This window comes from Megalobrama amblycephala, linkage group LG14, assembly GCF_018812025.1.
Source record: "Megalobrama amblycephala isolate DHTTF-2021 linkage group LG14, ASM1881202v1, whole genome shotgun sequence".
Taxonomy (NCBI): domain Eukaryota; kingdom Metazoa; phylum Chordata; class Actinopteri; order Cypriniformes; family Xenocyprididae; genus Megalobrama; species Megalobrama amblycephala.
In genome coordinates this window covers 40093294-40108628 of record NC_063057.1, presented here as the reverse complement: position 1 = coordinate 40108628, position 15335 = coordinate 40093294, and the positions used below count along the sequence as shown (strand labels likewise).

The window sequence follows — 15335 nt, the reverse complement described above, 5'->3', positions numbered from 1 at the left end:
ATATCTGAGTGAAACAGCTTCTGGAACAAGAACAAATGTAGGATTGGGCTTGATTTTGTCCATGGGGAATTGATTGGATGGTTGTGGTTTGCTATTGGTGGATCTCATGTGAGTGACAGGTTGCCCCGCCTTCACGCCAGTAAACACATCATCAGATAAGAGAAGAGATGTTATTTTGATTCAAGATTACAAGCACACATGAATTTAACAAAATGATGTGCATGAATAAATCATTTATAATAAATACTGCAATATTCAATAATAAAAAAAAGATTTGGCAAATTTGATTTCATTGTGACTTTAAGGAACAATAATTCTGTCTTGCTTCTCTCTAACTTATAGTGTTTCTGAGACTGATTAAACACAATGTGTGTGGAAACACCCATGAAAACTAGAAACTTAGCAGCAATGAGGCTCTCCTTGACCAGGAATGAGGAAGCTGCTTTACAGACACACCTGTTTTACACCCGTCACTCAAACACAGAACCAGGAAACAGGAATCACATGACTTCAGGGAAACAGAAACTGAAGTGTAGTTGAGCAGTTGTGTGTTTGTGTCTCTGTATTCATGCAGTAAAATGGCAGAAGCCAGAATTTCTCAGGATGAGTTCATGTGTTCAGTGTGTCTGGATCTCCTGAAGGATCCAGTGGCCATTCCCTGTGGACACAGTTACTGTAAGATCTGTATTACAGGCTGCTGGGATCAGGAGGATCAGATGAGAGTCTACAGCTGCCCTCAGTGCAGACAGACCTTCAGTCCAAGACCTGCTTTAGCTAAAAACACCATTCTGGCTGAAATGGTGGAGAAACTGAAGAAGATTAAACTTCCTGCTGACTGTTACGCTGGAGCTGGAGATGTGCAGTGTGACGTCTGTACTGGAAGAAAACACAAAGCCTTCAAGTCCTGTCTGGTGTGTCTGAACTCTTACTGTCAGAATCACCTTGAACAACATGAGACCTTCTTTAAAGGAAAGAGACACAATCTGACTGAAGCCACTGGACGACTGCAGGAGATGATCTGCCCGAAACACGACAAGATCCTTGAGCTTTTCTGCCGCACTGATCAGAAGTGTATATGTGTGCTGTGTATAATAGATGAACATAAAAACCACAACACTGTATCAGCTGCAGCACAGAGGACAGAGAAACAGGTATGAACTTTAAGAGGTCCCATTATGCTCATTTACAGGTTCATCATTTTGTTTATGGTGTCTACTAGAATACATTTAAATCATTTAATGTCTGTTTACACTCTCTGTCTGAACACTGTTTTAGTTTCAGTTTCTTTAAACCCACCTTCCGAAAATCTAAGTCTGCTTAAAATCACAGTCTGCTCTGATTGGTCAGATGGTCCCAGTATATTGTGATTGATCTACTGCTTAGCTTGTGTGTCAGGAATGTTGTAACACACTTTACCATAACCAGCGATGGGGAGGTGGAGGAATGCTGGAAGAATTGTCACTGCGACGGCACAGTGACTGCTGATTATATTTGCTCGTAATGATGATTGACAGGATTGAATGATTTGGCTTCTTAATAGGACCCCTTTAAACCAGAAGTTCACATTCATCATTTACTCATGTTATTCCAAACTTGAGTGACTTTCTTTTTTCTGAGAAACACAAAAGAAGGTATTTTAACCCTTTCAAGTTGTTTGGGAGGGTTTAAAGAAAAACCTTCTCGCCCATGCAGAAATAATCTCCAGTATATTCAGTCGGACATCTCTATCACTTAATTACACTAGGACTGGGTGATATATCGCATGCGATTGTCACGCGCATTTCGTCAGTAATGCCGGTTCCCTGATTACCGCTAAATCGCCATCACCTGCTTTCAAATGGAGCGGCATTTAATAAACAGAGCCGTAGTTCACCGATAAGCTACGCAATATCGCGTTCATTATCGAAGGCGATTCATCTGCGATATGAACGCGATATTGCGTGGCTTTTCAGTGATCTACGGCTCTGTCTATTAAATGCCGCTCCATTTGAAAGCAGGTGATGGCGATTTAGCGGTAATCAGGGAACCGGCTTTACTGACGAAATGCGCGTGACAATCTCATGCGATATATCGCCCAGCCCTAAATTACACACATCCTGTCACAGTTTAAACTGTCCTGTGAATCATCTTGTCACAGTTAACGTTCTCCACATTCAATTAAATTTAATTTCCTACCGTTTCATGGATAAATGTAGTAGCAGGTTGATCTGCCAGCTGTGGATCTTTTCTGAGTTGACTCTCCTCATGTGTTTGCATAATGATATGTTTGTCATTAACTTTTAAATCCATCATTACAAAAGTTCACAATGCTGAAAAATAACGTGGATAACAAAGAATAAAGATCTTTTTTTTAGGTTATATACTGATTGTTATTCACTCAAACATATTTATCTAAACCTTTCTACTTAACCAACAGACTCGTCCATCCACCATGTTTGTAGTTTTTTAACACTTTTTATTCAAGTTTTTTTAGTTATAATCAAATCAACATCCATCACACAGTGGGTTGTGGTCAATATTATCCATTCGAGTGTGCGCCAATCTTCACTATTCAGACTCTAAACAGTAATAGTAGATCATCCGGGTATCTCTGGAATAATCATACTATGATTTGGGACACAGTAATTCTGATTTTGAATATTATTTTGGACCATAATATGCAAATTGAGACAAAACATAAATCTTCTTAAGTGATAGGAAAAGTCAAATATGTTTTGCATGTTTAGTCATGTGACATTTTCTTTAGTACTTTGCATTTTAAAATACACTTCTAAATGTCTGTTCATTGTTGCTATGCAACTAACATAAGGCACTATTTTAAAATTGTGGTGCTTCTTTAAGTGATAAAAGTTGTAAATGTTGTACAAAATACATTTAGCCCACTCATCTTTGCATCAATACAATGCGCGATACTTTATGTTTTACTACTTATTATATGTATAATTAACTTACAGTCGAATGTTTTCCTTGACATCTCGCGATTTCGGGGCATGTGAGTTCCCGAACATAATGCGTGATGGGATACGCTAGCCTCGAATACCGCTCAGAAGCACACTACACTTGGGCATTTTTAAGACACTGGACAGTCTTGCGCACTTCCTGTCGCGTGCACGAGCTCTCAAGTGGCCAAGACCGCAAGTGTGGATGTTTGGACATGGCTATTATTCAGAACATCTTTTATGTTCTGCAAGAGAAAATCATACAAGTTTGGAAAGACATGAGGATGAGAAAACAATGAAAGAATTTACATTTCTGGGTGAACTATCCCTATAAAACTAGACATTGATGAAATAATGCTGACATTTATGAATGAACCTATAATCTTATAATCTTAAGATCTTTAACCTTCAATCTCAGCACTTCACTGATACTGGATTCATATCTGTTTACTTGATGATTTATGTGACGTTTCTCCTGTTATTGGTTTGTCCTTTAGCACCAGCTGAAGGAGACGCAGAGGTTGTTCCAGCAGAGGATCCAGCAGAGAGAGAAAGATCTTCAGCAGCTGAGAGAGGCTGTGGAGTCTCATAAGGTGAGTCTGGAGAAGAAGAGAAGTTTGAGAAGTCTCAGTCAGACTCACTGAAGCCACTGTGTGATTGTGATGTGTGTCCTAACAGCGCTCTGCACAGACAGCAGTGGAGGACAGTGAGAGGATCTTCACTGAGCTCATCCGCTCCATTGAGAGAAGCCGCTCTGAGGCCACACAGCGGATCAGAGATCAGGAAAAGACTGCAGTGAGTCGAGCTGAAGGACGACTGGAGCGACTGGAGCAGGAGATCAATGATCTGAGGAGGAGAGACGCTGAGCTGGAGCAGCTTTCACACACACAGGATCACATCCATTTCCTGCAGGTAACAGAGATCTAGAAGAACAGGATCATAGTGGACTTGAGCAAGAGACTCACAGAGAAACATTTCATGAGAGCAGAATGAGCCGTTGACTGAAGTGTTGATCTGTGTGTTCGGTTATTATATAATCATCAGTCAGACTCTCATCTGATCTTCTTCTTTTGAAAGAGACACACTTACAACTGCAGTTCAGCTCTGGAAATCTCTTAGAAAATATTTTTATCTGAAAGATATATTGAACTTCCAGACGACAACAGCTCAAAACTTCAATAATATTTTAAATATTTAGTCCTCAAACAGGAAGTAAGGCTGCTTTAGCGTATTTAAACAACAAAACCTGACTTTGGGATCGTGGCAGATGTTTGATCAAGTGTTTTCCTGTTCACATATAGTGTAAGTGTCAAACACTTACAGCTCTAACATGATATAATGAACATAAGAATGAATCTGATGCTGTGAAAGTGCTGGATTGAGGAGAGTTACTAAAGATCAACAAGAGCTGCTCAAATCTGACAGTAGTGCAGGTTATTGGATGAAGTGTGGAGGTGATGAGCTTTGATTTCTGTTTTCTGTAGAGTTTCCAGTCTCTCTCAGCTCCTCCTGAATCTACAGACGTAAAGGACGATCCCTTCAGTTCTCTCTCCTCTTTTGATGTTGTGAGAGAATCTGTCCGTCAGCTGAGAGACAAACTGGAGGATTTCTGCAAAGAGGAGCTGAAGAAGATCTCTGACAGAGGTAAAGTCCTGGAGATTCATCTGCTCTCAGAAATGATCCTCCATCATCGCATATCATGTCGAAGATCATATTAGAAATGTCTTAGGAACGGATGCAGGGATCATTTTCTCTTGACATGATAATCACACTCTTCATGTCTGTTGATTTCCACAGTCACTTTCACCAACATTGTTCCCAGAACCAGGAACGACTTCCTACAATGTAAGTCACTGAGAAAACAAGCAGAAAAACTCACTGAGTGTGTTCATGTTCTTCCTGTAGAAGGAGAAAGAAAACATGACAGAAGAGTTTCATGAGTTTTCATGTGAATTAGTGTTTCTTAACGAGGCGTTCAGAAAACATCAGCAGTCGCTGAAATCAATATCTTCAAAAGGTGTTGAGGCGTTTAAGCACATAAATGCCAAATACTTACAAGATGAAACTTGTAATTACTTGTAAAATAAATTTTGGTAACACTTAAAGCCCTTATATATATAATGCATTATAAATGTATTTATAATGTATATAATCTTTTCATAAATAATTATAATCAAAGTTAAAAAGGCATTATAATATTTGCAGATTCTGAAATTGGTTGTTTATCATGTGTTTTAATTCATTATACTTTCTAAAAGTCACCAATGAAATCCAGTTAATGAAGTAATCCACATATAAAGAACAGACCCAGAATATTATTTCCATCGCCATGACTGTTTACTTCAGTGTTTCTGTCAGCTTTCTGTAGCGCAGATACTGAACTTCCAGTGAAAACAACTTCTGCATTTAGAATTCAGACACAATATAACAATATGTTTTTCAATGTGTTTTTTCTTGTTTTCTATTGGAATTTTTTTATGAATGCTTCCTGTTTGCTGATTGGCTGCAGTTTGTGATAATCTACGTGATTAAGGTTTCAGTGCCAAATTTCTAAAACATTTATTTAACATTCATAAATATAATTTTATTCACTTGGCTTTTTTATCCTTGGGAAACTAATGATAATATTTAAACTATCCAGTCAAATCTGTTATGTGGCATTCAGTGACATTCATATATAATATAAAATTCATGATATATAGGTGAATAATAATAGTAATCACACAAAATTAAATATTATAAAGAAAAAATATGTATATTATATATATCATGACAGATAAAAAAATTGTTAATGTTTTTTAAAATAAGTCTCTTCTGCTATTTGATCCAAAATACAGTAAAAACAGTAATATTGTGAAATATCACTATGGTTTTAAAGAACCATTTTTTTTTTAATGATGATTTGCACAGGATATCAGACAGATTGATAATTCCTGATTCTGATGTGTTTTCTCTCCATCAGATTCCCATCAGCTCAATCTGGATCTGAACACAGTGAATAAACGCCTCCGTCTGTCTGAGAGGAACAGAGTGATTACTGCCACTAACACAGTCCAGCTGTATCCTGATCATCCAGACAGATTTGATGGATATAATCCTCAGGTGTTGTGTAGAGAGAGTGTGTGTGGACGCTGTTACTGGGAGATTGAGTGGAGTGGAGATTATGTGCGTATATCAGTGTCATATAAGAGCATCAGTAGGAAGGGATCGGGTGGTGAGTGTTTGTTTGGATATAATGATCAGTCCTGGAGTTTGATCTGCTCTTCCTCCAGTTACTCATTCATACACAGTAACATAGAGACTAAACTCCCAGTAAAGTCCATCAGCAGGAGAATAGGAGTGTATGTGGATCACAGTGCAGGAACTCTGTCCTTCTACAGCGTCTCTGGAGACACAATGAGCCTCATCCACACAGTCCAGACCACATTCACTCAACCGCTCTATCCTGGGTTTTATGTTTGGTATGGATCATCAGTGAAACTGTTTTGATGAATCAGAATAGACTGTAGAGAGATTCTACCCATAATGCTTTGAGCTCATGATGAATCAGTAACAGTGAGATGTTATAGAGTCTCTTATTTTCTCTTCATTACATTAATACTACAGCTGAACTTCTGTCAGTGAAATAACATGAAGAATAAATGTGTGTAATGAATCCTCATATAGACAGTGAGATCAGTGTGTGTGTGTGTGTGTGTGTGTGTGTGTGTGTGTGTGCTCTTGTTTTCATGACAAATGAGGACATTTTTATGATAACACACCTACAATATGAGGACACTCGGAAAAATGAGGACATTTTGGAGGTCCTCATTTTTCCACGCTCACTAAACAGTTGTAAATGTTCCCAGAATGCCTCTAAACAAAAAACCTCCAATGTCCTGAAAAATCACAATTTCATGACATGAAGTGTGTAAGTGCGTTTATGTTTTTTGCTCACTTGCGGATACGCCAACTAGTGGTCAGATCTGGAACTTTTACACACTTTTAACACACATTGATGACGCACTCAACGGTCCTCATATATACGTACGTTTTCATAACCAAAATATTTATAATTTCTTTATTTTTGACTTGTTAATTTGTTGAAAGATCTCTATCATGTGAAGCGTTTTTGTTGTATGCAGTTGTGATGATTGTTGTATGATTTGAGTCATTGGTTTCAGTAATAAAAAATAAAAAAAACGTTTTCATACACACCAACTTTTTAAGCTAGTTTAGAATTAGCCTACTGTAATTCACACATTCCACGTAATCAGAGTAAAATAATAACATCAATTTACTACTGTTTATTAAGTATCCTGTTTTCTTTGTAGAGAATCAGTTCCTCAATTAATTGAAATTGATCAGCTGGATAAGATAATGTTAGCTTATTAAACAAAAAGGACAACATCATTAATATGTGGGCCTGGGAATATCTGGACTCTTCTTTTTAAAAGCTTACATAATCACACATGTATTTAAAAAATATTATAAATAAAAAGAACTTGCAGACTGGTAGTGAATTTAAATATGACTTGTTTTATCATGTCAGAATATCGCAGATACCACCCACCCTGTCAGATGAATAACTCCACCCACAGATAAAATAAGAAATAGCTACTATAAAAACAGATCTAACACTGCAAAACTCCAAACTGAACATGCATATTAATTAAAATAAATGTAATTAGTTAATATAAAGAACTTCCTTTCAGAAACAGCATAATCACGCCACGGTGGACCAGCATAAAAACACGGTCCGGATTTACCACATAAGGTGGAGTCTCTCCTGGTCTTTGAGTTGAAAACCTTGATTATGTCATAATCCGAACTATCAAAAATGTTTAATATATAATTGGGAGTCTAAATGGCCAAATAACAGCAGTAAGTGGCACATTTCTTCCCGTCGTCCGGTTGTCTGTTTGGACCAAGTGAAGTGCGGCCTGCATGATGTGCCGGCTTTTCCCACATTCCCAGAGCCATCGAAAGTCTCACGACGTCGTGTTGCTGCAGATCTCCTCAGACATGGCCTGGTAAGTGGTAAGTAATTACTTTTCTTCATTTTCAACCACAACGACAGTTATTCTTTGAGTATATGTTAAATTTGACCGCTCTTTAACAGAAATCTGTGCTTTGTATTACACTGTTGTAGCTGTCGTTGCACAGTGTTAGCATCAATCAATTTGCCTAATTAGCTAAAGTTAATGACATGCATTGGTGAGAAAATGAGTAACGTTAAGTTGAAATTTCATTTATTTCTATAGGCAGAGTAATACCATGCATACATCCTATTTTATTCAAGTATGGGTCTTTTTTGGTACTTGTCTTGCTGACTTTTTGTCTTTAATATCTATGTAGATCTTTGCTAATTGAGGAGCACATGGTCGAAGAGCATGTCAAAAAGGAGAAAAAGAATTAGCCCTGAGGCTGAGGCTATTAAGTTTATTTTATCTGGATGTGAAAAACCTTGTTTTAAGGTCAAGTGGATCAGTGATTTTAAAGGTATGTCATATGTGGTTGAAACTTAAATATTTATTTTTATTTTAACCTAGGGTTGCCACCTGTCCCTTAAAATACGGAAGATTGAATCATTTCATATACTACTAATAACATTTCAATCAAATTCTAAATAAAAATATTGTTTTATAGACTATTTATTTGCAGAAAATGACTACTGGTCAAAATACCTCAAATAATGCAAAGAAAACAAGTTAATATTAATTTATAAACACAATAATAATCTGTTAACTTAATAGTTCAGAAATCAATATTTAATAATAATAATAATAATAATGATGATAAATGTATAATAATTGTCTTTCATGCATCTTGGCATGCTCTCCACCAGTCTTTAGCATTGATGTTGGGTGTCTTAAGCCAGTGATTTTCAAAGTGGGGGCTGCCAGGGGGCATCAGCAAATTGAAGTGAAGATAAAGTGAAAAAAAATGATAAAAGAAAATAGATATGGACAAACATTTTTAAAAGGAAAAGGCCTGACGAGCAGATAAAAATTTGCAGGGCTTAAAATATTCCAGCACCATGCCGGATCTCCGGTGAGCGTCGTGAGGAAAAATGTATATATTTGGGAACTTGCATGGGAACTTGCATGTGGTTTAATATTTTCGAGTCAATTGATTTCACCTACCAATCGAGAGGAATGCAGCTCTAACTAATGTTACAAGCCAATCTAAAGCAGAGCAGGGCTCAGGATTTTTTTTTTTTTAACTTTAACCCCTGAAATACCCACTTTAACCCCTTTTCAGCTTCTGTTGAAGCTGTTTGTTACCTACAGCATTAGCCGACTTAATCTGCCACTGTGCAACACTAACACTCATATATTATTTATTTTGTTAAGTCTGATGTTTGTTTATTTTGTAATTTGTCAATATCTCGTTAATAGCGATTCTCAACTAATTTTGGTTGCATAACTTTTATTAATTTTTCCTCAGGACGTGGTGTATTTACCTGCACACCAATTGAAAAGGGATCATTTGTCGTTGAGTACCGTGGGGAGTTAATATCACAATATGAACAGGACAAGAGGCAGAAGAAGTACACAGAAAAACAAAATGCTTTCTTGTTTGATTTTGAATGGAACAATGTCAGATGGTGGTAAGTCATGGCCTATACAAGATCAGTTATTCATTAAAGCCTTGTGTTGTTTTGTGGAAAAACCTTTTGCTTTCTCCTACTTTAGCATAGATGCGTCCCGCGAAGATGGCTCTCTGGGAAGACTGGTGAATGATTGCCACACGTCACCAAATTGTAAAATGAAAAGGTTGACAGTCCAGGGTAAACCTCATCTTTGTCTATTCGCAATTGAAAACATCCAAGCAGAGACTGAAATAACCTACGATTATGGAGATTCTCAGTGGCCATGGCGTAATCTGGTAAGTAAGACCTCTTGATAGATCATACGGTATAGGATCTGTTAAAATTAGGGATGCACCGATACCTATACTAGTATCGGCATCGGTGCATCCCTAATTTTAACAGAGCTCATGTACTTGTACTCATACTCATAAAAATACCACGATACCAAAGACAGATACCTCACGTGACGTATGTGACAAAATTGTCCGTGCACAGAGACACCGGCGGCAACAGCAGAAACAATGTCAGCCTCAGGGGTGTGGAAATACTTCAAAATTAATGACGACAACACACACATTGCGAACTACATGCTTTTGTTATTCTATTAGTGAGGGCTGGATAGGTGGAATTGCGCTGAATTACACAGACCACAAGCGTGCTCTCTCTCACGTGCTCGCTCTCTCTTTCTTGCGCGCGATCCCAGTTCTCTCAGACAGCGCATGATCGGTTCTCCTCTCACCTGAATGGTCATGCACATACTCCAACCCATAGTGTGGAGTATCTCACGTAAATACAGTCGGTTATGACTTAAGTGGACGTAAACATTTGGGTGAAAACAGGATATGTGTCACTCAGTATCATAGACGGTCAGTATCCATGGATTCGGTCTTAAAGGTACTATATCTGTAATTAATGTTAGTAAAGCAACAAAATATGTTAAATGCATGTATACATGGTAAATAAACCTACTGTATCTGAAAAACAAGTTTATTTAATTTTTATCTCTTTAGTGTTTGTTGTATTGTTTGTAAATTTCCTTTTATATAACAACAATTATATATATATTGGTAATTATGCCCTTTAAAGGTTTTTGGACACTGAAATTTTTGTTCTTTAAGTTTGTGACAAGCACAAATATTTTTTCATTTAATAATAAAGAAGCTGTCCTACATTCATTAGTTCACTCACTGTGTTGTACTTGGAAAACTGCAACATCAAAAAAAGAAAAAAAAGAAAGTGAGAAATTAATAAATGTATCGGTGGGTACTAGAAAAAAGTATCGGTACTCGTACTCGGTCCTTAAAAAACGGTATCAGTGCATCTCTAGTTAAAATATAATTAGATAATTAATTTCCCTTCAGGAATGTATGCTCTCCTTCAATATCTTCTTGTGGAATTACTTTACTGATGAAATTGTATACACTATGTTCAGTTAATTATGCACCATGAGGTAGGCCTGCACGATAAATCGTTATAAAATCGCGATCTCGATTCACCCTGTTCACGATTTAATTTTTAAATGACTTCGATTTAAAAAAAAAAAAAAAAAAAAAAAAATCAGCCTTTATTTTGAAAGGACCGCTCTCACAGGGCTTCACCCTCAGCCAACGACAAAGCGCCTTTCATGCTGTGTTCACACCAAACGCGAATAGAGCGTCTGGCGCGAATGATTTCAATGTTAAGTCAATGTAAAGACGCGTTTACGCGCGTCTGGAGGTCTCGCGGCGTGAATGAGGCGTTTAGCGCGGCGCGGAAGACGCGAATTCGCCTCATTCGCGCGTCTGTTTCGCTCTAGACGCGCGAATGCATTCAAAATGTTCAAGCGGCAAACTAGACGCGGTAGACGCGAATTTGACGCTCTATTCGCGTTTCATGTGAACGCAGCATTAGTCTCGCGTTTCACTCGTCGAGCGAGCGCGGTAGTTCTATTCATTGAAGCCTCTATGTTTACAGGCTTGTGGTGATGTGCAATGTTCTATAGGTGCCAAAACAAATATTTTTGGTACTTCCAATTTGTTTTGTTTTGTTATGGTTCATGTGTGCAATAAACATTACATTTCATGAGAAAAAAAAATCGTTGTAGAGAATCCTGATATCAATTCTAAGCTAAAAAATCGTGATTCATATTTTTCCCAGAATTGTGCAGGCCTACCATGAGGTGTGCTTACATGCAACGAAGGAAAGAAGATTCTTTTTAAAAAAAAAGTTAAATACTATCTGTTTGATTAAAATAAGTGAAGGTAGAAAAGGGTCTCTTTCTGGCTCTTTTATGCATTGATACTTTTTTTAATTAAAACTTATTGTACAATATATTTCTGACTGATAATTGTTGTTATACTTCATTGCAGACACCAAGTGACATGATCCAGTCTCAACCTTCAGGAGACCCAGAAGTGAGCGAGAGATCCAGTTCATCCTTCCAACAGGTTACTACACATTTACTCTGGATTACTCTCACACAAATCTTATGCATCAATAAAATGCATTTCCACCTTCTTCAGGCAGACAAATGTAAAATGTTCAACAATCAATATTACCATCACTAGTTTCTGCATACTGTCATGAAAGGAAATTACCCCTAGCATTTAAAAGATCAAGCTACACCTCAAAACATTAAAAGTTACCTTCATTTTCACACAATTCAATGTTTTTATCTACTTCAAACACATGTATTGGCCATGCAAGCTTCTGCTTATCAGTTTACATGGTTTAACTTCTAGGGAAGTAGATCCCTGTCCATTACTGTGGAGATTTTAGCTTTCTTTTACTACAACAGTATAACTTAGAAGACAGAAACACTGACTCTTTGTGTGTTTAGTCGTCATGTCCTCATTTTGCTTTAGGCTGTGAAAGACTGAACTGTGTTTCAGACGATGTCCTGATATTGTATGATGTGACACGTGTAGTGTGTGTGTGTTTGTACAATATCTGTTACCCACAATATGAGGACATTGTAAGTTTTAAATATTTCCATAGAGTCTTGAATGAAAAGCCCTGGTCCTCACATTAGCTATTTTTACTACAATTTGTGTTCCTTAAATGCACAGTTGATGCAGCCCTTGACTTCAGCAGTGAGTCTTAGTCCACAGGTGATTATGATAGAATGGGGGTGGGATTTCTTTGAATTGAAATAGGTAGGATCATTAGTTTGTTATTGTTCTGAATATTTCTGACTGCTAATTGTTGTTATACTTCATTGCAGACACCAAGTGACATGATCCAGTCTCAACCTTCAGGAGACCCAGAAGTGAGCGAGAGATCCAGTTCATCCTTCCAACAGGTTACTACACATTTACTCTGGATTTCTTTCTTTAAAAGTTACATAATTCTTTTGGTTCTCATGTAAATTACACCCCTTTTTACCTTGCTACAACAAACATTTAATGTAAAACTCGTATTGTAAAAACTGTACGTATTGTAAAAACTGTACGTATTGTAAAAAATTTATTTTTGTTTAAAGGTGCCCTAGAACGTTTTTTCACAAGATGTAATATAAGTCTAAGGTGTCCCCTGAATGTGTCTGTGGAGTTTCAGCTCAAAATTTTTTTTTTAATTAATTTTTTAAATGCCTATTTTGGGGCATCATTATGCCCCGATTCAGGCTGCGGCCCCTTTAAATCCTCGCGCTCTCCGCCCACAAGCTCTCGACTCTATATACATTGCATAAACAAAGTTCACACAGCTAATATAACCCTCAAAATGGATCTTTACAAAGTGTTCGTCATGCATACTGCATGCATACATCGGATCATGTGAGTACAGTATTTATTTGGATGTTTACATTTGATTCTGAATGAGTTTGATAGTGCTCCGTGGCTAAAGCTAACATTACACACTGTTGGAGAGATTTATAAAGAATGAAGTTGTGTTTATGAATTATACAGACTGCAAGTGTTTAAAAATGAAAATAGCGACGGCTCTTGTCTCCGTGAATACAGTAATAAATGATGGTAACTTTAACCACATTTAACAGTACATTCGCAACATGCTAACGAAACATTTAGAAAGACAATTCACAAATATCACTAAAAATATCATGATATCATGGATCATGTCAGTTATTATTGCTCCATCTGCCATTTTTCGCTGTTGTCCTTGCTTGCTTACCTAGTCTGATGATTCAGCTGTGCACAGATCCAGACGTTAATACTGGCTTGTCTAATGCCTTGAACATGGGCTGGCATATGCAAATATTGGGGGCGTACATATTAATGATCCAGACTGTTACGTAACAGTCGGTGTTATGTTGAGATTCGCCTGTTCTTCGGAGGTCTTTTAAACAAATGAGATTTACATAAGGAGGAGGAAGCAATGGAGTTTGAAACTCAATGTATGTCATTTCCATGTACTGAACTCATGTACTGAACTCATGTACTGAACTCATGTACTGAACTCATGTACTGAACTCATGTACTGAACTCATAGTTATCTCATGTTAACTATGCCGAGGTAAATTCAATTTTTGATTCTAGGGCACCTTTAAAACTTCAGTATGTTGCGATTTCATCTCAATGTCACTATGTTTGTAAAATGTAAGTAAATTATCCTCAGGGTTAGGTTGAGCATAAAATTGTTCACCTGTGAACCAAAATGATTTTCTTAATTAGTATTATGTATTATTTTGTTATTTTCAGTTATAGTACTAAAATACATATTTATTCATCTTTTCATTTAAGGCCAATCACTCCACTGGAATTGCATCCTTCCATCATGTACTTACTGCAGAGCAGGTGAGATAGCTACATTCAAAGTTATTTTTCTTCTTTAACTTATGTGAATATTTACTGTTAGGAAATAGTGTATGATTCCAGGTGAGACTACGGGTTTGTACACATGATGTTTGATTTGAACAGCTTAGAGTAAAACAGCGTCTGCAAAATCTGAAGCGTCATCATGATTGTTGTGAGGATCGTTATGAGAAGGCTGATCCAAGCCTAAATCAAACCATCTTGTAATTATAAGAAAAGTATTTATCTTTTAGTATTTTAATGTTACAAGAACATTATTTCTATAACATAAATTAGCCTAGCCTTTTAAGAATAGCTTAATTTCTTACTCCAAAGACTTTAAAGAAATGTTTCTCAGATGGTTAATCTGAGAAACATTGACATCTAAATGTATTTACAATTATATTTAAAAAGATTTGTTTTTGCTTTCAATCTAATGCTAAATTAAGTGGAGAGTATTAATTTGTATATAACATGTAGAATAGATATGATGCAAATTATTGACAACAGGTTCCTAGGTACGCATAAAACTGGCATTGGGGGAATACATATGCTATCTCGGCTGCAGTCTGAATGGGAGCGGTGTGGTGTGAATTTGGAACAATCAGCATTAAATGGATATAACTTGGGGTGAACATTTCTGTTTGATGAACATTATTAATCATTTCAAAGGTTGGACCTCCCTCAGTTGATGATGGTGGATTTCATGATGGAAACTCAACAAGCTCAGATGACCATGTAATAAATACCCATAGTCAACAATAATGAAATAGTAAAACACAAAACATATTAAGAAGCTCAAATATTACTTTTAATTTTATGGTTTTTATTAATATGTTTAAATGTTGTGTTATGCACAATGTGATGGTACTAGGATAACAATATTCTAGCTATTATTAAATGTTTAACTTATTGATGGAATGAGATGCTTTTCTCTCCATTTTCCTTTAGATTTCTAATGACATGACTGATGAATCTTCGGATGCTTCGGACTATGATGATGCCAGCTATGTTCCAGATTCAAGTGGCAACTCCTCTGACACAAGTTATTCTAGTAGAGATCTAAAAATCATAGACAATCATCTTCCCCACAGA

General features: G+C 36.8%; 2 protein-coding genes across 2 annotated transcripts; both read left to right on the top strand.

Moving 5' to 3' along the window:
* The first annotated feature begins 198 nt into the window (after positions 1 to 198).
* LOC125245255 (tripartite motif-containing protein 16-like) lies at positions 199 to 6428 on the top strand. Its single transcript, XM_048155795.1, has 6 exons — positions 199 to 1151; positions 3437 to 3532; positions 3618 to 3851; positions 4424 to 4583; positions 4737 to 4784; positions 5902 to 6428. The coding sequence occupies exons 1-6, from the start codon at positions 579 to 581 to the stop codon at positions 6426 to 6428; spliced, it is 1638 nt and encodes a 545-aa protein (XP_048011752.1). The 5' UTR covers positions 199 to 578.
* A 128-nt stretch (positions 6429 to 6556) lies between these two features.
* Positions 6557 to 15331, top strand: LOC125245283 (histone-lysine N-methyltransferase set-1-like). Its single transcript, XM_048155820.1, has 8 exons — positions 6557 to 7958; positions 8277 to 8420; positions 9369 to 9531; positions 9617 to 9809; positions 11862 to 11939; positions 12716 to 12793; positions 14190 to 14243; positions 14913 to 15331. Exons 2-8 carry the CDS (start codon positions 8312 to 8314, stop codon positions 15003 to 15005), a joined length of 768 nt encoding a protein of 255 aa, XP_048011777.1. The 5' UTR covers positions 6557 to 7958; positions 8277 to 8311; the 3' UTR covers positions 15006 to 15331.
* Positions 15332 to 15335: the final 4 nt, after the last annotated feature.

Bases quoted from the DNA above. Each gene is read 5' to 3' on its own strand.
- LOC125245283 (XM_048155820.1), top strand. From the start codon at position 8,312: ATGTCAAAAAGGAGAAAAAGAATTAGCCCTGAGGCTGAGGCTATTAAG. The intron at 12,794-14,189 runs GTTACTACACAT...TTTTCATTTAAG, and splicing joins CCAGTTCATCCTTCCAACAG to GCCAATCACTCCACTGGAAT. The intron at 14,244-14,912 runs GTGAGATAGCTA...ATCATTTCAAAG, and splicing joins ATGTACTTACTGCAGAGCAG to GTTGGACCTCCCTCAGTTGA.
- LOC125245255 (XM_048155795.1), top strand. From the start codon at position 579: ATGGCAGAAGCCAGAATTTCTCAGGATGAGTTCATGTGTTCAGTGTGT. The intron at 3,533-3,617 runs GTGAGTCTGGAG...GTGTCCTAACAG, and splicing joins AGGCTGTGGAGTCTCATAAG to CGCTCTGCACAGACAGCAGT. The intron at 4,584-4,736 runs GTAAAGTCCTGG...TGATTTCCACAG, and splicing joins GAAGAAGATCTCTGACAGAG to TCACTTTCACCAACATTGTT.